The sequence below is a fragment of the Bradysia coprophila genome (assembly GCF_014529535.1).
Source record: "Bradysia coprophila strain Holo2 chromosome IV unlocalized genomic scaffold, BU_Bcop_v1 contig_84, whole genome shotgun sequence".
In the NCBI taxonomy this organism is placed as follows: Eukaryota; Metazoa; Arthropoda; class Insecta; order Diptera; family Sciaridae; genus Bradysia; species Bradysia coprophila.
The window spans coordinates 755,526-780,944 of NW_023503376.1; the positions used below are offsets into that span (position 1 = coordinate 755,526).

General features: G+C 36.8%; 4 protein-coding genes across 5 annotated transcripts; 2 read left to right on the top strand and 2 right to left on the bottom strand.

Moving 5' to 3' along the window:
* The first annotated feature begins 5,211 nt into the window (after positions 1-5,211).
* On the top strand, positions 5,212-6,550 carry LOC119072708 (TD and POZ domain-containing protein 2-like). The gene is made up of 3 exons (XM_037177978.1): positions 5,212-5,466; positions 5,535-6,284; positions 6,344-6,550. The coding sequence occupies exons 1-3, from the start codon at positions 5,300-5,302 to the stop codon at positions 6,489-6,491; spliced, it is 1,065 nt and encodes a 354-aa protein (XP_037033873.1). The 5' UTR covers positions 5,212-5,299; the 3' UTR covers positions 6,492-6,550.
* On the bottom strand, positions 6,551-18,647 carry LOC119072709 (apolipoprotein D-like). Of its 2 annotated transcripts, none has more exons than XM_037177980.1 (4): positions 18,446-18,647; positions 9,764-10,022; positions 9,492-9,679; positions 6,551-6,966 (listed from the first exon to the last, which is right to left on the bottom strand). In XM_037177980.1, coding segments are annotated over exons 1-4 (747 nt in total). In that variant the 5' UTR covers positions 18,447-18,647; the 3' UTR covers positions 6,551-6,667. The 2 variants fall into 2 exon arrangements, with proteins under 2 accessions (XP_037033875.1, XP_037033874.1); XM_037177979.1 differs by having other exon boundaries at positions 18,440-18,647.
* Positions 10,248-13,985, top strand: LOC119072707 (alpha-N-acetylgalactosaminidase-like). The gene is made up of 8 exons (XM_037177977.1): positions 10,248-10,582; positions 12,482-12,656; positions 12,725-12,899; positions 12,965-13,059; positions 13,128-13,429; positions 13,490-13,562; positions 13,631-13,780; positions 13,840-13,985. The coding sequence occupies exons 1-8, from the start codon at positions 10,425-10,427 to the stop codon at positions 13,945-13,947; spliced, it is 1,236 nt and encodes a 411-aa protein (XP_037033872.1). The 5' UTR covers positions 10,248-10,424; the 3' UTR covers positions 13,948-13,985.
* Positions 18,648-23,107: 4,460 nt separating the features above from the next.
* Positions 23,108-25,003, bottom strand: LOC119072711 (mitochondrial import receptor subunit TOM70-like). Its single transcript, XM_037177981.1, has 2 exons — positions 24,393-25,003; positions 23,108-24,282 (listed from the first exon to the last, which is right to left on the bottom strand). Exons 1-2 carry the CDS (start codon positions 24,895-24,897, stop codon positions 23,180-23,182), a joined length of 1,608 nt encoding a protein of 535 aa, XP_037033876.1. The 5' UTR covers positions 24,898-25,003; the 3' UTR covers positions 23,108-23,179.
* Positions 25,004-25,419: the final 416 nt, after the last annotated feature.

The window sequence follows — 25,419 nt, forward strand, 5'->3', positions numbered from 1 at the left end:
TTCCGGCGCCCGGCTCGCATTGCGGCCTTCCGCTTCGCTCCGGGGCAGTGGGCCGGATCGCTCGGCGTGTTAAAACACTTTTTATGTACAATCAAAGTTGGTATTCATTTCGCAAAATGAATTCTGTAGGGATGAACTAAACTCCTGCACGTTACATTTCGTAAAAGGATGAATTCCCTAGGAACCAACAACACGCTTTTATGGCGAGAAGAAAGTTAGGAATTGAGTTAAGTTGGATCTCAACTCAAACCTGCAAGTTTTTTTTATGATTCAATCCTGCGATTTTTATCTGCAAATTTTGTGTATTTGTTTTCGCAGTTTGAATGGGCGATTTTTTTCGCGGGTTCAAACCTACGAAATTTTTATTTGGCAGTTTCCATGCTGCGAATTTTTGTAATTCCAAAAATCGCTAAAAAGTGATATAAAATGATCGTCATAATTACTTGACTATAATGTAGAATTCGCAGGTTCAAGTTCGCATACTTCACATACATACCTTGGCAATGGTACAACAGAATCGCCAAGAAAAATCGACAAAGTGTGAAGAAATGCCAATTAGCTGATTTTTTTTCGTTTTGTCGTTTCTTCACACCTTGGCGATTTTTTTGGCGGTTCTTCACACTTTGGCGACTTATTTTGGCAATTCGTCACTTTTTTAGAATTTTTTAAATCGCCAAAAAAAATCGACAAAGTGTGAAAAAACGACAAAAAAAAATCGCCAAAGTGTGAAGAAACGCCAAGAAAATTCGCCAAAGTGAGAAGAAACGACAAAAAGAAAAAATCAAATAATTGGCGTTTCTTCACACTTTGGCGATTTTTCTTGGCAGTTCTTCACACTTTGACGATTTTTTTTAACGACTACAAAAATTCTCAAAAATTGACAAATCGCGAAAAAAAATCACTAAAGTGTGAAAAAACGACAAAATGAAAAAAATCTTTAAAATTTAAATTCATTCTTCAGGAAAATATTAGAGTTTGCATTATATATCTATCTTTGGATTTTTTTTGTTATCATCACATCATGATTTCAAAGTCTTGAAAGACATCGAGTGCAAAGTGATTTATCGGGCCTTAGATGATTAATTGTGACTCTAGGCGTAGGCCTAGTGCACAATACACATAGTAAACCTTCTTATAAAGCACTTTGCATCGAGATTCATAGAACCTTTTATGCAACAGAGGCATCTAAAGTCCGCAGATTTCGAAAATTATGATGCTGAGCTGAGTTGCATAAAACTAGCGCCAGGATCCTGAGATCGCGCACTACACACCGGCAGTTTGTTTTAGTAAGATCCGACTAGTTGAAATTTAGTTATTTATTACATTGAGTGCGAAGTACTCTAGATGTGTCTAGACGAGGGCGATGCACCTGTTCATTCGGAAGCGATCTCAATAAACGCTAGATAAAAAATTGAAAAACGGAGATAAAAAAGGATGGTAATAAACGACCGATAATTTAACTCAATACTACCGATAAAAAATAATAAACTACCAATAGAAATGAGATACATGTCCGTCCACCATTTAAGGCGGAGTATTTCCCTGTCTGAAATTTTATTAGCGTGTTATTTTGTAAAAGGACTAATTATTAGACGGTGCGAGAGAAAAAAATTAACTCCTAAGTTCCGACACCGTTCCGGCGCCCGGCTCGCATTGCGGCCTTCCGCTTCGCTCCGGGGCAGTGGGCCGGATCGCTCGGCGTGTTAAAACACTTTTTATGTACAATCAAAGTTGGTATTCATTTCGCAAAATGAATTCTGTAGGGATGAACTAAACTCCTGCACGTTACATTTCGTAAAAGGATGAATTCCCTAGGAACCAACAACACGCTTTTATGGCGAGAAGAAAGTTAGGAATTGAGTTAAGTTGGATCTCAACTCAAACCTGCAAGTTTTTTTTATGATTCAATCCTGCGATTTTTATCTGCAAATTTTGTGTATTTGTTTTCGCAGTTTGAATGGGCGATTTTTTTCGCGGGTTCAAACCTACGAAATTTTTATTTGGCAGTTTCCATGCTGCGAATTTTTGTAATTCCAAAAATCGCTAAAAAGTGATATAAAATGATCGTCATAATTACTTGACTATAATGTAGAATTCGCAGGTTCAAGTTCGCATACTTCACATACATACCTTGGCAATGGTACAACAGAATCGCCAAGAAAAATCGACAAAGTGTGAAGAAATGCCAATTAGCTGATTTTTTTTCGTTTTGTCGTTTCTTCACACCTTGGCGATTTTTTTGGCGGTTCTTCACACTTTGGCGACTTATTTTGGCAATTCGTCACTTTTTTAGAATTTTTTAAATCGCCAAAAAAAATCGACAAAGTGTGAAAAAACGACAAAAAAAAATCGCCAAAGTGTGAAGAAACGCCAAGAAAATTCGCCAAAGTGAGAAGAAACGACAAAAAGAAAAAATCAAATAATTGCCGTTTCTTCACACTTTGGCGATTTTTCTTGGTGGTTCTTCACACTTTGGCGATTTTTTTGGCGATTTACTTTTTTCTTGGCGATTTGACTTTGGCGATACTTCACGGGAATTTTTTGGAAAATGTAAAACGACAATATAATTGATAAATTGATTTAAACGCGTCATTCTCGTCAATTTATGAACTGAATAAGGTAGTAAATGAGTGTTTTGCGCACACGATTCGTTGCCGAACTCGCTTCGCTCGTATCGGCAATTTCACATCTAGTGCGCAGAACACTACCATTTACTACCATATTATGAAAATAGCTATTGTTTGCGTCATGTTGAGCAGTTCTGAGAAAAACGAACTGTTTATGCCAATTTCGATAAACAGGGGTCAGATTTCAAAAACCCTTTTATTGAAAGCTTTCTTCATGTTGTCCCTTATAAAAATGTATAATCGAAATTACCCCAAAAAAAAACAATCAAATGTAGGCTTCGATTGCTTGTCAACCACTTTGGCGTGTTAAGCTGAAACACCGTGTCGTATTGTTGGTGTGCTTTGGAGGGCTTTCAGCAGATTTAAGCTTCTTCCATTGAAAAGGGAAATATTTCAATGGATCGAAAAGAAGTTAAATGCGAAGACACAAATGCGATTCGGTGTTTTGGCTTCGCACACGACAGTACCGTCAAAAAATCTACCGAGTGTTATCCAGAGAGTTGCTGATATGACGACTGGGTCGTTTCGACGGATAGAGGGAATATGTGGAATGACAGTTGGGTTTTTGAGAGAGAATTTAATACATTTTCGCTCAACCAATTTCAACATCATTCGACATATTCCATCTATCCGTCGAAACGACCCAGTCGTCATATTAGCATCTCTCTGGTATCATGTCCGGAGCGATAGCGGAGGACTTGACGCAGTCTAACTTCCAAAAAAAGAACGAATTTTTTTTTTTGAGACGCGGCAACTATATATAGCCGAACATTTCAGTTTCTACCCTTTGGTTTATATCACCATACATCAAAACATATTTTATCATATTCTCGCGTCAAATACGAGCAAAACGAGCTATAACTCGACAATGTAGGTTTAAAATTGCCGGAGATACATCGTTTTGAAATTGGTCACTTTTCATACAAAATACACCAAATTGACTTTTTCCAAACAATCAAAATCTTTCAACTTACTCTGTATGTTTCTATCTATCTATCTATCTATCGACGGTCGATCTCGGAAACCAGTCAGCCAATCTCCATGAAATTTTGCAGGCGTCTCAGGGTGGGCATAAAAATGAATATGTGATACGCCATTACCCCAGGAAAAACCAGAATTTTGTTTTATTGGCCTCGAAGTGGTTTCTGAGTGTGGTTTTCGAGGGTCGGGAGCGCGTTTTCGGCTGTAGCTTAGCTGTATTGAAACCTACAGAGGCGTGCGACCCATCAAATGAAAGGTATTCGTAACACGATTCGAACAAAAAAATAATTTAAAAAATCGGGGCAGATTCGTTTGAGCTAGAGTGATTAGAGTGACCAAATTTTGAGCTACTCGAGCGTAGGATGAAAGGACTAATATTTTTTGGGTTATGAGAGATAGAGAATTACTTTCTTCGGCAAAGTCTCAGTTTTTTACGAGTAGAACAGGGCATATGTGAAAAATGTCGAAAGTTGGAAATGGGTGGGTCAATTGGGGTTTTGGAGATATTTCTTGAATGGTGGCAGATAGAGAATTACTTTCTTCGTCAAATTTTCGATTTTCGTCAAATTTTCGATTTTCGTCAAATTTTCTATTTTCGTCAAATTTTCTATTTTCGTCAAATTTTCTATTTTCGATTTTCGTCAAATTTTCGAATTTCGTTAAATTTCGTCAAATTTTCGAATTTCGTCAAATTTTCGAATTTCGTCAAATTTTCAATTTTCGTCAAATTTTCTATTTTCGTCAAATTTTCGATTTTCATCAAATTTTCTATTTTCGTCAAATTTTCAATTTCCGTCAAATTTTCAAATTTCGCCAAATTTCCGAATTTCTGTTATAAACTGTTATAAAAAGCAGTGTTCTAAAACTTCTAAAACGACTGATATCCCAACAAAAATCTCTTCGAGAAAAGTGTGACGCAGTCTTTGAAGTACAATTTCTAAAATGAATGATATCGCTAGAGTTGACGCTTTCAGCTTCGTTACGCAAAAATTAAATTGTACACCCAATTAGTTCAAACAAGCTGGCTTAGTTTTCCTCATCATCTCCCAAATAATTTTTACCAAAAAAAATTTGACTGGAAACAACCAAAATTTTACCAAAAAAATCTGCGTCGCAAAGTGGCAGATGTGCAGGAACAGACCTACAAGAAAATTTATCTGCCACATGCGACGCAGATTTTTTTGGTAACATTTTTGTTGTTTCCAGTCAAATTTTCTTTTGGTAAAAATTATTTGGGAGATGATGAGGAAAACTAAGCCAGCTTGTTTGAACTAATTGGGTGTACAATTTAATTTTTGCGTCACACGATGCTGAAAGCGTCAACTCTAGCGATATCATTCATTTTAGAAATTGTACTTCAAAGACTGCGTCACACTTTTCTCGAAGAGATTTTTGTTGGGATTATCACTTAGCCTTGTTACTCTCTCTCTCTCTCTCTCTCTCTCTCTCTCTATATATATATATATATCTAGCACTTCCTCTCTTTTATTACAATTCTGGTAATCAAAGTAATGAGTTTACAATTGGTCGGTTCACACTATTCAGCAGAATAAAAAATCTTTGCTACAAATGTGCTACAAAATTAACAACAACTTTTGACCGTCACTGATGGGTATACCTGTTTCGAAACCTCAATGTAATGCAAACGTCAGATCCTAAACGAAAACGAAATCCTTAACGCGGTTTTTACAATGGAATCAGCAATTCCGGCAATTCCTATTCGACAGAAAATGTGTTCAAACGAAGTAATTTTGGAGTCCGAAATTTTATTTGAAATTGCAAACCTTGAAAATGGTTATAAGGACGGAGAAGACATTTGTTTTGCGGCAGAAACGCTGGAAGAAGCGAACATTTCATGGTTGTACTACAAATGGATTGTCCACAATCTTGTGCTGGTGTAACGTCGCGTAATTCCTTTAATTTCAGGTGGATTACGGCTAAAAAATTGACTTACAAGCAGAAAATGTACTTCGATTTTGTCATTCAGGTGCATTCAGACATCTGGAAATCCGGAAAATACCAGTTCTGCCAGTCATTACAGGTTACGCACGGGTACAGTTTCCATTGTAGCGGCTTTAAACAGTTGAGTCAACAGCTGGTAGTGAAGACTGTAATTGTTGACATGAACTACTTGTTAGGTCATGTAACTTCCAACGGTTCACTTCACGTTATCGGTAAATTGAAATTGAAGAATCTTGGAGAGAAGACACTACGTCGAGTGAACTTCACCCGACTCGCAAATCAGTACACATCGACGCAATATCACAGCATCTTGAACGACCCAACGTTCTCCGATTTCACATTTGTGGTACAAAACAAGGAATTTAAAGTCCACAAAGCCATTGTTGGTGCATCGAGTGAGGTGATGCGACTGATATTCACCGCCGATCTACAGGAGTCAAGACAGGGCCGATGCAACGTAGTCGACATTGACCCGGAAGTATTCGGTCATTTGTTACGGTTTATGTACACTGGTCAGCTTCCGGATGCTTTGGATGGCATTTCAGGCGATCTACTGAAAGCAGCACATTTTTATGGGGTGACCGAACTGTTTGAAATCTGCAAACAATATTTGCAGTTTCAATTGAGCGCTGACAATGCGGTCGATATCTACGAATTTTGCAGTTTGTACGAATTGGCCGAGTTGAAGCTGGAGGCATGGAACTTTGTGACATGGTAAATTTCGCTTTAAAACTGAAACGAATCTGAAATGTACGGTCATTCATTGCACTTAGGCACATTCTGAAAATTTCCACTCCACTCAAACCACTGCCGGTGGAAGACGTCCGAGAGTTAATTAAAGCCAAGGCAAAAATCAACAGCATATTACGGAAGCATCAAATTTTACCACATGACGAGACAATGCGAACAGTTTTACGATAAAATGTGACTGACTATACCAACCGCGACATGTAATTTATAAATAAAAGAACTTTCCAAAATGAAGCAGAACCTCGTCTCTATATTCAAAATTCCTCGGAATGATTGAACAAAGGTATTACAACAATGATTGTCACTCGATCAAATAAATAATAATTTACCAACTTAGCATGCTCTACTTAAACTTGATTCGGAGCATTGTCCTGCGAATTCGCTTCCGGCGTCACATAATCGTCTGTGACTGTTGAATTACTGCCCTGATCGTAGTTCGATTTCTTGCGATCTTCGTTGACTTCATCCTGTGGAATTTCGGTTGTTGGATCATACGCTTCCTGAGCTGGAGGAACAGTTTCGCAATTATTTTGATCCGTTTTCAGGAAGAATGTGCGAGAGATTTGATATTTATCCAAGACACCGTAAGCTCGTTGTAATACTGGACCCGGCGGTCTTCGTTCTCTCATCATCAGCCATGCTGATTCTGTATGTGGAATGATCAGTTGCTGTAATTATCTGGCACGGCTGTAACACTCGGATCAGGCTAGGTTGACCTCTGTTTCACGTCATGTTGACCCGAACCAGATTTCAACCTGTACCTGAGTTGGTGCGACCCGAATATGACCTGGATCTGAACTTTTACTTTCGGGTGTGACATGAGCATGAAATTTTCAAGTTGAATCAGGTAGGGTTCGTGTTTTTTCGAAATTTTTTCAAGAGAAATCACAAACTTTCACGAACAATTTCGGGCTACTTGGTCTAACCTGAAAATTTAAGGTTCAGGTCAGACCAGAGCCTAATATTTGGGAATCGTTTTAGAGAATTTTTGGGAATTTAGGGAATTTTAGGGAATTTAGGGAATTTTTTGGGAATTTTGGGAATTAATTCCCAAAAATTAACTAAAATTCCCAAAAAATTTCTTTTCTTTGTATTTTTATAATTAAATGCTCGTAAAAGATCAGCAAAAGTTCAAAAATCTTTAAAAACTATGAACAAGCAAAAAAAAAATTGGGATTTTTTTTGGAATTTTAGTGAACTTTTAATTGGTTCCCAAATATTATGCTCTGAAGGATATAATTCTCGTCGATGTACTCGCACCAGCCAGGGCGTATACTCTACTTGTAGGTCTCTCCAAAGCCGACAACACTACAATAATTTAAGAGCAATCTACACTCCGACCCCCTATGAAATACATTTTTGATGATAACTTTTTATTCGAATTATTTTTGAAAAAAGTGGCCTCATCGTTTGGTGCCAGAACATATAAGGTTTCGATAGCCACTGGAATTGTCCAGATTGATGTAGTGTACTGAGAAAAAACTCAAAATTCCTAAAATTTGTGTTTTTATGATATTTTTTGGACTTTTGAGTTTTCTCGACGTAGACTGCATCAATCTTGACAATAACCGCGAGCCTTTGTCCATATTATTTTTATTTCAATGAACACATCAAAAACACACTGAAAATGTATATTGATATTGGAAAAGTGGAATTTGAAATTCTTAATTTCAGTTTAAAAAGCCGCTCCAATTTTCAAAAAATCTCGCGCTTGAAAAAAACAAAACAATTTCGTGACTTAACAAATTGGGATATTTTATTTGTTGACAGTTTGCTTTAATTGTGATCACCGAGATAACCAAAAAACCAACACTAACAAACAAAATATTCCTATCAGCTGACAGATACCTTTCGACTCTTTAGAGTTTCCGTACGTGAGTTCATCATGGCAGTGATTTTTTTAATTAAATTCTATAAAAAAATATAAAAAGTTTTTATAACAAAACTAAACTTTTATTAAAAAAGGCTCGCGGTTTATTCTGGTGGCTATCGAAACTTTATATGTTGTGGCACCAAAAGATGAAACCACTTTTTTCAAAAAATATTCTAATAAGAAGTTATCATCGAAAATGTTTTTCATAGAAGGTCGGAGTGTAGACTGCTCTTAAAATAAATATTTTTGAGTTATAGCCGCAAAAAGGTTTTCGGTACCCTCTGACATGCTTTCACCTTTGAACACTTTAACCGAAAATTTAAAAAAATGTTCGAAAAAAATGAAAGATACGATTCTCTAGAATTGAGTTACAAACAAATTTTTTTTTATTTTTTATCGATGGAGAACCTAATTATAAGACACTTTGTCTCGTATCATATGCCAAAAAAAGTTAAAACTTTTTTTATAAATCATTTTGAAAGTCACTGAAAACACGAAAATTCGAATCGAAATACAAAAATTTTTGATGACATACTGTATTTCTATTCGAATTTTCGTGTTTTCAGTGACTTTCAAAATGATTTATAAAAAAAGTTTTAACTTTTTTTGGCATATGATACGAGACAAAGTGTCTTATAATTAGGTTCTCCATCGATAAAAAAAAAAAAATTGTTTGTAACTCAATTGAAGACGAATCTATCACTCCTTAAAATCGGAGACCACTTGTTCCCCTATCACCATCACCTCCAGTTTCGGCGATATGCCGCTTAAGCTCAATTTACTGAATATATTATGTTCAATATGTTCTGAAATATTTGTTGTTTTTTTTGGGAATTTTTGGGAATTTAGGGAATTTTTGGGAATTTTTGAGAATTTTAGGGAATTTTAGGGAATTTAGGGAATTTAGAGAATTAATTCCCAAATATTAGGCTCTGGGTCAGACTAGGGACAAACCTGAAAGTAAATGTTCAGATTCGAATCGAACCAATTCAGGTTTGGGTTCAGTCCGAAATTGAACGTTTCAGGTTCAGATCACGTTCCGGTCAGACTGAACACTGACAAAAAAGTTTCGAAAAACTCAGTTGTTGCAGGTAACTTTGTCTCCAGGCAATGCATAGTGCTTTGCTTCAGGTAATCTACAATATCTGCCGCAGCTTTATTTTTTCTATGGAGCGCTACAGCTGTGGCAGCTGTTGTAGATTACCTGGAGACAAAGTTACCTGCAACAGCTGAGTTTTTCGAAACTTGTTTGTCAGTGAACCCGAACCGTTCCGAGCGTTGTATTTTATCTATTCTACCTGTATGCCCAACCGGTCCGATTCCATTACACGACCAAATTACCGCATAGTTTTTATAATCCGTATCCAATACGATCATTGTGGTGTCGTAATTCACCGGTAGAGTTGTGTAATGGATAGCGTACTTTGCTTCGCCACCAACCCCGGTCAGTTTCATCGTACCAGAGATAATTCGTTGAACGTTTGTGCTAATGGAAAAGAAAGTCAATCTCAGTTTGCGAGTGGGTTTCTCAAGAGTCGAGAGCCTGTTTGGAACTTCCAAATGTTCTTACAATCGATTCGTGATCACATTGTTCACCCATATTTTCCCATCAGCTCTCCGTTCGTATGTGGCTGCGATACAGCGAGATGCCAATTCTGTGACCGTAAAATATCGTTCCACCTCATACCAGGTGCCCAAAAATCGGTCTTTATCAAAGTTGGCCATCGGCTGGTATACGGGACAGCCGCCGAACGATGGTATTTGGCATTTTGCAATTGAGCTTAAATAAATCAGCCCAATAAGAATTTGTTTGTATACCGTCAGCGTCACTGAAAAGATAAATTAACAGAATATCTAAAACGAAATTTGAAACCGAAAAATGTGCTGACTTATAATCGAGTTCTATGTTTTTTCTATGTTCTTAATAAGAACTTCTTATCGTTTCACCACAACGAAATTAAAAATTAAATCTTTGCGGTGTCAACAAATAAATATTGAGCAAACAAACAAACCATTCCAGATTCATATCGGAAACCATTTCAATTTACTTGTTTCAATAATAGTAATCGTTCGCACACCACACAACTAACAGATAGGAATTTATAGTTGTTCTTAGTCCGATAAAGAAAATGGGAGCACAATAACCCGCAGAGAACTCATTCAATCTATTCGATAAAAGCGTTGCAAAACTATCAAAAGTGAAAATAGATTTTTTATAAAGCGACAGAATAATGTTTTCGGCAAGTGTTATCATAGTTTGTGTGCTTGTAACGTCCCAGGTATATGCTCTAGAAAATGGTCTAGCTCGGACCCCGCCAATGGGGTGGATGACATGGCAACGATTTCGGTGTACCACAGATTGTAATATATTTCCGAATGATTGTATAAGGTAATAAGGTGTGCAGGATGGATCGATTTTAAAATTTTAATTTTGATCCAAAAAGCATATAGTGTTCCAAAGCCGGTCCAGATAATTTTTCCGTTTTTTTTCACACTCATTTTGCGTGCGGTAAATTTTTTTTCGTACTCATTTTTGGATGAAATTAAACTGCTTCAAACGACATTGCACATTAAGGTGGTTCAAAAAGCACTTTGTTCGAGTTTTTTGGGTAACCATAAGAATTCTGAAAGGCCATGGCCAGAAACTAAGATTGACACAAAAAAATTGAAAAATCAACCGCTTTTTGGGTTAGCGCAAAATAAAAATGTAAAAAGGGTGCCAAATGTAGACTTCTCAAAGTAGGAGTTAAGAGTGATATCGCCAAATCTTCAGGTGATTGGGGAACAAGCGGTCTCCGATTTTAATGAGTGATAGCTCGTTGGATTCGTCTTTCAATTCTAGGAAACACGTATCTTTCACTTTTTCTAAAAAAAAGAAATTGTTTTCTGTGAAAAGCGTTCAAAAGTGAAGACAGAGGGAACCGAAAACAGTTTTTCGGCAATAACTCAAGAAAAAATTATTTTAAATTGTTGTAATGTTGTACGAATGTCGAACTTGGAAAGACCTACAGGTAGAGTATACGCACCCCTTGGTGCGAGTAGATCCACGAGAGTTACGACTAAAAATGTTGTGAATGTTCGGAGAGTCCGCCTTCCCTGCAGTTTCGATGTTCCACGAAAATGAGTATGGGATGTTGTAGCTGGCCTCACCCACTATCGTTCCACATATAAATGAACCCAGGACTTTTGTGCTGCTAGCCCACAGAAGTGTTGGAAAAAAAGTTGGTGCCAAAATGCAGATTTTTTCCTTCAGCTGCTCTACAGCTGGAACAGCATCTGGCGTAATTTTGTATCGTCTACTATTCCTTTACCGTATACGCTTCGCTTTGACTTGAATATAGGTCGTTACAACATATCCAGTGTTAGTAATTCGTGTGAAAACACTGACGCTGTTCTGGCAGTTGGGCCCTCAGAAAGAAGGAAAAAATCTGCATTTTGGCGCCAACTTTTTTTCAAAGACTTCTGTGGGCTAGCAGCACAAGAGTACTGAGTTCATTTATATGTGGAACGATAGTGGGTGAGGCCAGCTACAACACTCCGTACTCAGTTTCGTGGAACATCGAAGCTGCAGAGAAGGCGGACTCTCCGAACATTCGCTATATTTTTAGTCATAACTCTCGTGGATCTACTCGCACCAAGCGGTGCGTATACTCTACCTGTAGGTCTTTCAAAGGCCGACATTCGTACAACATCACAACAATTTAAAATAATTTTTTCTTGAGTTATTGCCGAAAAACTGTTTTCGGTACCCTCTGACATGTCTTCACTTTAGAGCGCTTTTCACAGAAAACAATTTTTTTTAGAAAAAGTGAAAGATAGGTGTTTCTTAGAATTGAAAGACGAATCCAACGAGCTATCACTCATTAAAATCGGAGACCGCTTGTTCCCAAGGTTAAAAAAATCACCTGAAGATTTGGCGACATCACTCTTAAATAGACATTTTATTGAATTTTTTTAATTAATTTACTAGAGTCCAAAGATTTTCGTGTCAACCTTAGTTTCTGGCCATGGCCTTTCAGAGTTCCTATGATACCCAAAAAAGTCGGTAAATTGTTTTTTTCATTTCAATTTGACTACCCTATTGCACATAAAGGTCGCGTAGGTCACATAGGTCAAATTCCCTCAATGAATTGCAAAAACTTTAAAAAAAGTTTTTTTTGAAAAATGATCAGTCGCCCTGTTATGAAATACTATACGCTTCTTGGACTAAAATTAAAATTCTAAAATCGTTGCACCCTAACGTGCGGTCATTACACCCAAATACCACTCTAAACCGAAACAATTGCAGTGAAAATTTAATCAAACGCACAGTCGATGCACTTGTTCGTGATGGATATAGGGATGCTGGATACGAGTATGTAATTATCGATGACTGCTGGCCCGAAATGGAACGCAGTAGTGAAGGTCTTCTTGTACCGGATAAGAATAGGTTTCCCAGTGGAATGAAGGCATTGAGTGATTACGTAAGTTTGTGGAATCATTTCAGCAATGATTGAGCAAATAATTCTCTGTGTGTGATATTGGACGTTAGATTCATGCAAGAGGATTGAAATTCGGAATCTATCAAGATTATGGCACTAAAACTTGTGCGGGATATCCGGGAATCATTGGGTACCAAGAATTAGATGCAATTTTGTTTGCAAGCTGGGGAGTGGATTATGTTAAATTAGACGGTTGTTATTCTGAGCCAGAATCAATGGATGAAGGTGATATCATCTTGAGTGGAATAAATTTTATGCGAAAAATGATTTCAATTGTTAATTATTCTCAGGCTACGTAAGTTTCGGGCAGCTTCTAAATAAGACTGGTAGACCGATGGTTTATTCTTGCAGTTGGCCGGTTTATCAAGAGGAAAAAGGAATTGAAGTAAAAGAAGAGGCCATACATGATATGCGACGTGTTTTCTGTACAATTTGCAAATTATTCTCTTCCAGCCAAATTTTACATTAATCTCCGAACATTGCAATTTATGGCGTAACTGGGACGATATCAATGATTCGTGGAGTTCATTAGCTTCGATTGCAGACTATTTTGCTAAAAATCAGGAACGAATTCAACGTTTCGCAGGTCCCGGTCATTGGAATGATCCGGATATGCTGTTGATTGGCAATTTTGGTTTGAGTCTGGAGCAAAGCAAAGTTCAAATGTCATTGTGGGCGATACTAGCTGCCCCGCTACTAATGTCTAATGATTTAGATACGATCCGACCAGAATTTAAAGACATTTTATTGAACAGGTTCGCACTGTTGTCAATGCGTTTTTACTGAGGTAACAATTCAAACTGTAAAATTTTCAGAGAAATCTTGAGTATTAATCAGGATCCGCTTGGAATACAAGGAACGCGAGTCAAAGTCATAGACAATATCGAGGTATCTGGAACATATCCAGTTGCAATTACAGTACAAAGCGAATTGCCACCTTGAACGGTTTCTTACAGATCTGGACGAGGCCCATACTCCCTAGAACAGACAGTTCTCATTCCTTTGCTGTGGCGTATGTCAGCTTGCGAACAGATGGAGCACCGCACAGGATTCAATTGAATTTAGTTGACATTGGACTAACTAACTTAGGCGGTTATGTTGAGATGGTAAGCGGTGCCGTAAGTTTAGAAGTTCACTTTGTTTGACAAAAAAAAATCGATTGCAGGATGTCTTTGAGGACACTGTTTCACCGACTGTCAAATATCCAGAAACCCTATCATCTGTAATAGTGAATCCAACTAGTTGCGTTCTCCATAAATTCGTAGCATTGTAACTCTGGGTGTCGTAATTTTAGTATTAAAAACGTTTATTAAAGAAAAACTAATTGAACTATTGATGTTTTGATAGAACAGACGTAAGTGCCTTGTCTTAGCAGGAAACTGTTCCACGGTGAATGTCGTTTATACTTTCTCTAACAAAAGAGATCACACTCAACCTAAACTATGGCTGCATCTGATAATTACCAGTATGCATGCCGGACTGGACTAGCCATATAGTAAAATCGAGCAAGCTCAATTACGCCCTTTGGTTTTATCCATCAAATTCCTATATTCGCGCCTCTCTCACATAATTCTTACGCTTTCCGACCAAGATGTTGCGCACATAGGCTAAATCCCCGATGCCCCATTTGGTAGCCAGTCGGGGATGAGGTGACATAACTACACGGTCAATATCGTCAGGAACGATATTATCGTTTTTTAGACGATAGTATCGTCTAAAAAACGATACTATTGTCCAAAAAAATTTCATCCAGGACGATAATATCGTCTAAAATTATAAATTTTAAAATATTTTCAGGACGATGTTATCGTTTTCTTGACGATATTATCGTTTAAAAAAACGATAATATCGTTTTTAAACGATAATATCGTTTTTAAACGATAATATCGTTTTTAAATGATAATATCGTTTTTTTGGACGATACTATCGTTTTTTTGATGATACTATCGTCTAAAAAACGATATTATCGTTCAAAAAACGATAATATCGTTTTTTTGACGATAATACCGTCCTGGATGAAAATATCCGTTGGACGTTATTTTCTGAACAAATTTATCGTTATTTTGGACGATATTATCGTCCTGGTCGATAATTTTTGGGACGATAATATCGTTCTGGACGATAATATCGTTTTTAATTAATTTATTTTTTTAAATTTGAGACGATAATATCGTTTTTAATTTATTTAAAATAAAAATTCTAGACGATAATATCGTCCTGGGCGATATTATCGTTCTGGATGGTTGTTGAAGACGAAACACAAGATCTTGTAGATAAACACCTTTTTATAGACGGCAAATATATATTAAAAATTGGTTCATTTGGTTCCGTAAATTTAAATTTTATATAGAAAAATTACACAGACTAATTCTGAGACGATGCGAGAAAAAAAAATTAACTCCTAAGTTCCGACACCGTTCCGGCGCCCGGCTCGCATTGCGGCCCTCCGCTTCGCTCTGGGGCAATGGGCCGGATCGCTCGGCGTGTTAAAACGCTTTTTATGTACAATCAAAGTTGGTATTCATTTCGTAAAAAGATGAATTATTTAGGGACGAACTAAACGCCTTTTTTAAACACTGATGTGCAGGTGATTTCCTCTGACAATTGTTTTTCGATATTTTGGAAGAGAATTCGGTTCTTGCTGCACCTCTGAGTAAAATTGAGTCCTGGACAATATTACCACCCAAAACTAAACGATAATATCGTCCTGGGCGATATTATCGTTTTTTTTAAACGATAGTATCGTCCTGGACGATATTATCGTTTAAGAAAACGATAATATCGCCCAGGACGATATTATCGTTTTGGACGATATTATCGTACAGAAAACGAAAATATCCATTAGATTTTCTAGAACGGTAATATCGTCCAGAAAACGATATCGTTTTTTGAACGATAATATCGACAAGAAAACGATACTATCGTCCAGACAATATTTTAGAATTTTTCAATTTAGACGATATTATCGTCCTGGATGAAAATTTTTTGGGCGATAATATCGTTTTTTTGGACGATACTATCGTCTAAAAACGATATTATCGTTTTTTAGACGATAGTATCGTTTTCTAGACGATAGTATCGTCCAAAAAAACGATAATATCGTTCCTGACGATATTGACGGTGTGGAAATGTCCCGCCACCCCAGTCGGGCGCTGTATACATGCTCACAGTTGGGTAAAAATAGTTGATTAACGCATGATTGTAGCAAATGTCAAGCGTCATCAACTAGTCTTTTACCTACTAGCTGTTAAAGCGGTTTAACAAAATGAATCTATCGAGCGAAACACTGAAGTTGTAAAATCTCTTCACTTAACCTGTTACGGCATGCCGAAACAGAAGGAACCTGATCTGCAACTCATTTGGAACTATATTTTTCTGCATGCAACTCTTTGCAACGCTTTTCGTAACTCATTTGTAACACTTTTCATCAAATATCACGACGAACGGGAAGTAATAACTATTATCTACCAAGGTAGGTATGAAGGTATTTTTCCGCACTAGATGTCGATTGTCGATCCGAGGCGAAGCCTCGGATCGACAAGACGTCGTGTGCGAAAAAATACCGGCATACCTACCGTGGTAGATACAACGTTTTTCGCAATTTCGGGCCATAATCACCTTTCCAATGCAAAACATGTCCTACATTTTGTTCTAAAATTCTTTTGTATACAGAAATTCATTTGAACGATCAAGAAGGCTGCATTATAATACACATTGCAATGTGATGTAAACAGACGCGTTGAATGAAATCGAGTAGTCAATGCTTAGTATATACGCTTCAACAATACGTTCGGTATAATTGTGTGACTCTATAGCCGAATGGCTATAGTCGCTGCTTTGTGATCAAAAACCTTTGGGTGTCGGGGGCAAGGCTGTATACTTTGGGGAGGTCACGCAGACCGCCATTTTATTAGATACGCGGGAACACACCACTTCTGATGACTTTACATATACAAAAAGTTCACCACATCATCAAGACGACGAGAATCATCAGAGTAGGTGAATTTTTGTATGAAATCGGCCATTTTATCATCAACTGTGGTGTGTAACCCGCGTATCTGTATCTGCGTGACCTCCCCAAAGTATACAGCCTTGGTCGGGGGTTCGATCTCTGGTCAATGCAAGATTTTTATTTATCAAAATTTAGCCTTCGTTGAAGGTAATAGGTTCTTTAGCGTGCGAAAAAAAGTTAATATCGCACTGTGTCCAGAAATACAGTGAAATAAATACCTTCAAAACGACATTAAATGGATGCATGGAAAGGTGATGATTATGGACCGGAATTGTGAAAATCACTTCTTTTATTTTGTCAAAGTAGATTGTGATCATTTTACATGGGTTTGTTGCGAAAAAGATTTGAAATCTTGAAAATATATAGATCATAGATGCCACATTAAAACTGATGATATGCCTGCTGTATGTTTGTTTGCCAATGGATCACCCGAAAATTCACGCTTTTCAAACACATTTATATAAAGAGGGTGCGACTGAAAATTCGACATCCAACAACGTGAAAACGATTCATGGAAGGAGGGTCGAAAAGGTCATAATGGATGACATCAAAATGATTTTAATGGAATTCACCGCTTTCCAGAAAGCTATAAACGACGCAAATACTTCTCTTGATTTTTAAAATGAAGAAATAAATTCTGTTTCTGTAAAACTATAACACTTTCTGCTGTTTATGATAAGAATTTGATTAATTCAAAGAAACGTTACTCAGATGTATGAGATGGCTGTTTGTAAATTTATAAAACGTTCTGCTGCGTGAATGATCTGAAACACCACTCTGTTCGATTTTTTCGATAACTTCAATCGCTACGGTACTAGGTATTCTTATTTGCTCAGGATGCCAAAGGTTTCGTCAAAGTACGGTAGCCGCTGCTTGCTATACGCTGGTCCGAAGTTGTTTAATGCACTGCCACCTCAAATTCGAAATTCTCTCAGTCTAAACCAATTTTGTCGTTCATTAAAGGCATTCTTGTTGAATTGATTACGAAATTTTCCTGATTTAATTTACTTTGAAATTACTTACTAGATGAAACTACCACGGTCGAATTCTGTGCTTTTTACTAATGAATACGTACTTCGATACATTTTCTCTTTTTCGGTTCCATATTTGTGGAGCTTGAGTTGTTTAGTCTTGTGATTAATTTTTGTTTTTATGCTTTTACGATTTTGTATTTTTGTTAACTTTTTTATAGTAGCTCCTTTGAATTGTTTAATGCAAACTAGAGTTACGCAGGTCATGTCAAACAGAACTTTTTTTTAAGATGAAATAAATGAAATAAAATGAAATGTTGATTTCCCGCACCTCCCATATGTAAAAAATGAGAACATGTCGATATAATACCCTCTTGATAGGGTATTGGTCGATATTAAAGTAACCAGGGACAAGGTTATAAGCTGAATACATAATTTTGATCTGTCAATCTCTAAAAATTTTTTAATCAAATGAAGTAATAGATCTGATTTTCCGATAGTAAAACTGCTAAAGCTAGGTTTTCAATTCGCTTGAAAATCAGAGTAGTTTTTCCGGGATATTTTCTATGATCACTTGAACACATTGAGAAGAGTTTTTAATTTGTTGTGAAAATCTTCACACTCTAACAAGTGAATTAGCAAAATTAAAACTCGACTCGTCGTTTAACATAAAAACGTTTAGAAATATTTCACATTTTTTTTCGATCAGACTGAATTCATAAACAAACAAAAGAATTCAATCGAATTTTGTTGATTTTAAACAAAAAAAAAAGTCAACTTACTATCACTTTCTTCTAATCACATAAAGCTAAAGAAATTCGTCGGAAAAAAAACGTCGAAAAAATAAAAGTTTTTTTTTTAAACGAAACAATCAACACAAAACGTTTGTATGCAAATGATTTGAATTCAAAACGAATTTTTAACCGAAGAAACGAAACACTTGAAACTACTTCCGATCCAGATTTGGACAATATGATCACTGATCGATTTTGCTATACGACACACTCTTTTATACATTCCCGAGTAGCGGTAAATATTTACAATTTTTTGATATCATAATTTTCGCAGAGTTCAGTTCAATACTATAAGCGATACACACGGCGATATTATTTATTTACTTTTTTTGTACACTGGTACAGGTCTTGCGTGTACCTGGATGTGGTTCGTTAAACAAGACCGAAGCAACCAGATTATAAGGTGGATTTCAACTTTATCATTTGCATGGTATAAATCGTTAATGAAGAAATGGTTAATGATTCTGCGGGCTATCCTCATATTTTACGTCGTTACTTTTTTATGCACACGAACGTTCCGATAATGTCCCACATGGGTAATCAATTTATTATTCATTCGATATATTAGACATTTAACGAAACAATTGATTTTTTTTTGTTTTAAAGAAGAGAAACATTTTTACTTTGAGTTTACACGTTTTTTAAAGCCTTAAATCGAATTGAATTTTTTCTCTGAATTTTCAATTAAATTCCAAACAATAAAATGTTCAAAGTACTTACGTGCTAGCTCTGTATGTAAATTATTGTTCATTTGGTCGGTCAAACTAAACGTGTTGATCGATTTATCTGTCTTGAAAATGCTGATTTTATTAGGTCTGCCATCATTTTTACTTTCTCTTTAATTTGAAGAATGCCATTCGAATGTTCTATTTTCGTTGCAGTTTTGTTTGTTTATTTTTGCGCGCAGACATATCGATGTTATGTTACATATCTGTGCCATCATTCAGTTGGGTTAGTCTACTTTGTTAGCTTCCTCAACGCATCAAGTTTTGTTTTTTTAACCCACAGACAGCAAGCATATTTGAAAAGAAAGTTTATTATAACCAATGAATATGTTGGTTGATACATTTGATGTCAAAACTCCCTTACTTTAGAGACGAGAAGGTGGCGGGACATTTCGACACCGTCAATATCGTCAGGAACGATATTATCGTTTTTTTTGGACAATGCTATCATCTAAAAAACGATACTATCGTCTAAAAAACGATAATATCGTTTTTAGACGATAGTATCGTCCAAAAAAACGATAATATCGTTTTTTGGACGACAGTATCGTCTAAAATACGATATTATCGTTTTTTAGACGATACTATCGTCCAAAAAAACGATATTATCGTCCAAAAAATTTTCATCCAGGACGATAATATCGTCTAAATTGGAAAATTCTAAAATATTGTCTGGACGATAGTATCGTTTTCTGGACGATATTACCGTTCTAGAAAATCTAATGGATATTTTCGTTTTCTGTACGATAATATCATCCAAAACGATAATATCGTCCTGGGCGATATTATCGTTTTCTTAAATGATAATATCGTCCAGCACGATACTATCGTTTAAAAAAACGATAATATCGCCCAGGACGATATTATCGTTTAGTTTTGGGTGGTAATATTGTCCAGTACTTAATTTTACTCAGAGGTGCAGCAAGAACCGAATTCTCTTCCAAAATATCAAAAAACAATCGTCAGAGGAAATCACCTACATATCAGTGTTTAAAAAAGGCGTTTAGTTCGTCCCTAAATAATTCATCTTTTTACGAAATGAATACCAACTTTGATTGTACATAAAAAGCGTTTTAACACGCCGAGCGATCCGGCCCATTGCCCCGGAGCGAAGCGGAGGGCCGCAATGCGAGCCGGGCGCCGGAACGGTGTCGGAACTTAGGAGTTAATTTTTTTTTTTCTCGCATCGTCTCATAATTAGTCTGTGTAATTTTTCCATATAAAATTTAAATTTACGGAACCAAATGAACCAATTTTTAATATATATTTGCCGTCTATAAAAAGGTGTTTATCTACAAGATCTTGCGTTTCGTCTTCAACAACCATCCAGAACGATAATATCGCCCAGGACGATATTATCGTCTAGAATTTTTATTTTAAATAAATTAAAAACGATATTATCGTCCTGGACGATATTATCGTCCCAAAAATTATCGCCCAGGACGATAATATCGTCCAAAATAACGATAAATTTGTTCAGAAAAAGAAAATAACGATAATATCGTCCAGCGGATATTTTCATCCAGGACGATATTATCGTCAAAAAAACGATATTATCGTTTTTTGAACGATAATATCGTTTTTTAGACGATAGTATCATCAAAGAAACGATAGTATCGTCAAAAAAAAAAACGATAGTATCGTCCAAAAAAACGATATTATCGTTTTTTTAAACGATAATATCGTCAAGAAAACGATAATATCGTCCTGAAAATATTTTAAAATTTATAATTTTAGACGATATTATCGTCATGGATGAAATTTTTTTAGACGATATTATCGTTTTTTAGACGATAATATCGTCTAAAAAACGATACTATCGTCCAAAAAACGATACTATCCGACGAGAAGCATATTTTTATCTTCAGTTGTGTCGACTATCTTAGAATGCATGTACAAAGACATCAAATTTGTTAGACTACATATTATCTGAAAATTCCAAATAAAAGTTCAGAAAGAACACCCACGAAAGGTGACGCGACGCTAACTTTTTTAAATGCATTACAAATTGTGTGAAAATTCAACTTGAACCATAGCACTGTAAGCTTGAACAATAGTATGTTACATTGGGTGCTGCGGAGGTAGTTCATTACATGAGGGATCAATTTGTGATACGAGCGGAACTCACAAGTGTGTGTTTAAGCACCAAGGTTTGAAAAATGTTGTTTTGACAAGGGTAGAGTTTGCATATCCGAGCCGAAGGCGACGTATTGAGATGTTGAGGAACGTATTGTTAGGAAAATGGTTGAAAAATGTACTGAAAGAATTTAAACGAAAGAAAACCGAACCATCTGCCACTTGTGACGCAAATTTCTTGTTGTAAAATTTTCTTTCACAATTTTTTTGAGTAAATTTTTCGTTGATAAAACTTTTGCGTACGACGCACAATGCGTCACCCTCAGCGATATCAGTAATTTTGTAAGTAAGATAAAGGACTTGCGTCAGATTTACCCTTTAAGGGTTTTGGAACCTTGGAACATCTCACTTATATCGAATATAACCCAACTTCATCAAAAAATCCGATGGAAGTTAGGAAGTGCCAGAGGAATCATCTGTCATCCCAAAATTTTGGACCCAACTTTGGAACACCTCACTAATGCGAATATAACCCAAATCCATCAAAAAATCCGATGAAAGTTAGGTAGTGCCAGAGGAATCACCTGTTATCCTAAAATTTTGGACCCAACTTTGGAACACCTCACTAATGTCGAAAATAACCCAAATCCATCAAAAAATCCGATGAAAGTTAGGTAGTGCCAGAGGAATCACCTGTTATCCTAAAATTTAGTGGACCGACCTAGTAGAAGTTAATACTTAATGATCCCAACAAGAAATGCATCCCAAAACAACACACACCATTCACCACATTACCATCAATATCATGCAACAAAATATACAACTCGCACACACACATACAAATTGGCTTTTATATGGCATTTGTATGGAGACTTTGGGAAGCTCCAGCTCCCAAGATATAAGTTTTTTCCAACTTTTGAAAATTCCATTCTTATTTCTGGGCCAATATTATCCTAAAACCAAAATTTCAGGAAAATCTATAGAAACGTTTAGGAGTAGGGATGGGAGGCGTTCAAAATTATCGATAATATCAATTGAAAGAAATTATCGATAATTGATTAATCATATCGTTATCGATAATTTAATAATTATCGATAATTATCAAAATATCCAAATTCGATAATTATCAAAATATCGATATTTTGATATTTATCTGAAAATTCATGATAATATACCGATATATCGGAATATATCGATAAATATCGGATTTTCGGACCGAAATATCGATATATCGAATTATCGATATCTTGATAATTATCAAAATATCAATAATTATCGATTATCGATATTTTTTTGATAATTTTCGATAAAAAAAGTCGATAATTATGGATTATCGATAATCGATAAATATTGATAATCATTTTCATTATCGCCCATGCCTATTTAGGAGTTGCTGGATCCACTTTTCCATAGGAATTAACTAATTAACTAACTAACGTAGGCGATTTGCGTTACCTGAAAAAACGGAGTTTTGCTTATTTTGCAGTAACGTGTGATAGCTCGTTGAACTCGTATGGCTTCCTAGATTCCAGATATCCTAGTTTAGGGGTCGTTGGAGTTAAAGGGGAGAAGTCACAAAGTTGCTGTAAATATGCTCCGTCGTCCTCAAAATTTTTTTGTTAAAATATTTTTGGTAGTGGACTTGCGTCACGCCCGCTTACTAACGTCCGGCCATGATTACCTCGTTTCCGAGTTGATTTAACAAATGAATGCACAGCCGGGAGTAGGGTCTGGTTGAACACAAAGACTCTTCAAATTTTTACTTTTATTTATTGGAACGAAAAATCAATAATTCGGACTCGGAAGCCGAAAATTTTAATTCAACTCGAATCTCAAGCGATTCTGAAAAGTTTTAACGAAAGTTCATGAAACAGATAAAAAGAAACAAAAACAAAAAAATTGCCGGTTGAAATGTCGTCAGCCAAACCTACAATCGATTCCAATACTTTTGCTGAACGATTCGTTTGAGCAGAGCGTGACGGAGTTCGAATATTGTTTGGAAGTCAGTCACCTGCAGAAATGAACCCAGCGCTCTGGTACACACTTCAATCGCCTTGCCATATTCATGTGTGGTGGAATTGTAATAATCCAAAAGTCCTTTCAGTGAACTCGGATCGTCTTTGTTGATCTCCAGCGATCGCTTAAAATATGCCACGCACGACGAATGGGTCGGTCTCAGCATACCATTTACGGAGCTCATCTCAATCTTACGGTTCGGGAAATCTTTTTCGGCTTTTCGCAGAATTTTTTTTGCCTTTTGCGAGTCGTTCAGTTTGGCGTACATACCGGCTAAGCACAATCGCGGTTCCAGTTCATTGGGGAAACGGGCTATCAGCTGTTCAAATCTGGCAAATGGATTGGTCATGGGTGACATTGCCTTGGCGGGATTCGCCAGTTCAGATAACGCAAGTTGCATATGAAGATCAAATACATTCGGGTTGAGTAAACAGCATTTGGATAGCATGGGCAAATATTCGGGTTTGCCATGGGCCAACATCATCAGCGCTCCACTCTTGATAATGTACACCAGACGATTGTTTTTATGCTTTTTATCGAGCGCATTCAATTCACTCTGGGCGTCTTTGAAATTCTGCTGTCGATTGTACATATTTGCACGGCACAGCAGCGCATTAAATTTGATATTTTCCGGAGTTTTCTCGTTCCGAATCAGCTCGTTCAGGCGTTGCAAATCTTTGCGATATTCACGGCTGATATTCGACGGCGATGAAATAGCCACGGCATTCATGTATGCTCGAAGGATGAAACTTTCCGCCAAATACGTTCCTTTCGTCGTTTCCTCTTCTGTACATCCGGCAATGATTTTATCGACATTCTGTTCTTTCAAACCCACCATTGCTTTAATGTAGCCGACACGCGGCTGGTTATTTGGAATCGGTACGGTCAGTGGTTCAAGAATGCCACAATTTATCAGAAATTTGACCTGGTTCCCCTGACAATGGTCGCAATGAAGCTCGTCAGCTTCCGTTTCAAAGTACGCCAATTTCCATTGCACATCCGATGGAGTGGAGTCTGAAACACAGACAAATTACTCTCGTTGGGTTATGTGATGATTGCGAAGACTGTGAGACTATAACAGTTGGGAAAGTGCAACGCAATCTGTATGCCAGGTTTTTACTCACCGATTCGAGTCAACAGACTGCCGACCATATTGTTGTACGTGGTATTTGTGAATCTCTCCAAAATGCAGGCTTGAACAACGTCTTGCAGAGCTCGATAATACTTTCTCTGTTCATTGTAAGCCATCGCTCGTCGGTAATACGCCTTCGCATAATGCTCGTTCAATTCGATTGCCTTACTCGCGTCCGTAATGGATTTGTCCAAATTTTTCATAAGCATCTGGGCAGCGGAACGATTTTGATAGCATACAGCCAATTCGAGGCTGTGTACATCCTCACCTTTTTCGAGTCGTTCAATGGCCTCGTCATACATTCTGACAGCATCACCGTACCGTTTGTTTTGGAAATGGATGTTTCCCTCCTGTTTGGCGGCATTGGCATCGATGAGCCTTCGAATTCCACGATTGTCAGACGGGATCTGATTCAATTCGTTGGGCAAGAATACAAAAAATTCCGATTTATTGGCATGGACAGATTTCTCTTTCAATACGTCGGCCGAATTATCCATTTTAGAAACCAAGGATGGACAGACGATATGAAAATAACAGAAATGAAGTGACCAGCGTCGAACACAAATTGATTGTAATATAACGGTTGCAGATCTGTATTGTTGCGTCCAGCTGTATGCTATTGTACGTGCAAAAGAGAGGATCAATTTTTTGACAGTGTATTGGTTCGTGTATTCGATTAATTTATTGGGTGTGTATAGTTATAGTACGAGAGGTACGAGAGCTGTCGTCAATGGGAGACTTAAGTATAGTTTCCACTTAAAAAGAGGACTCCGTTTAGCCTCCGTCTACATGACATTTGTAAAATTGAACAAAGGAACTGTCACGTAAACGGAGTAAAAAATTGAAATAAATTCAGTTCTTTTGTTCTATTTTACAACTGTCATGTAGACGGAGGCTAAACGGAGTCCTCTTTTTAAGTGGAAACTATACTTTACAAAGGCGGGAGCCTCACAGTCATCCGTTTTGCCTCCGTCTCGGTGTATGTGACAGTTGTCATTTCAAACAATATGCTCTATTAT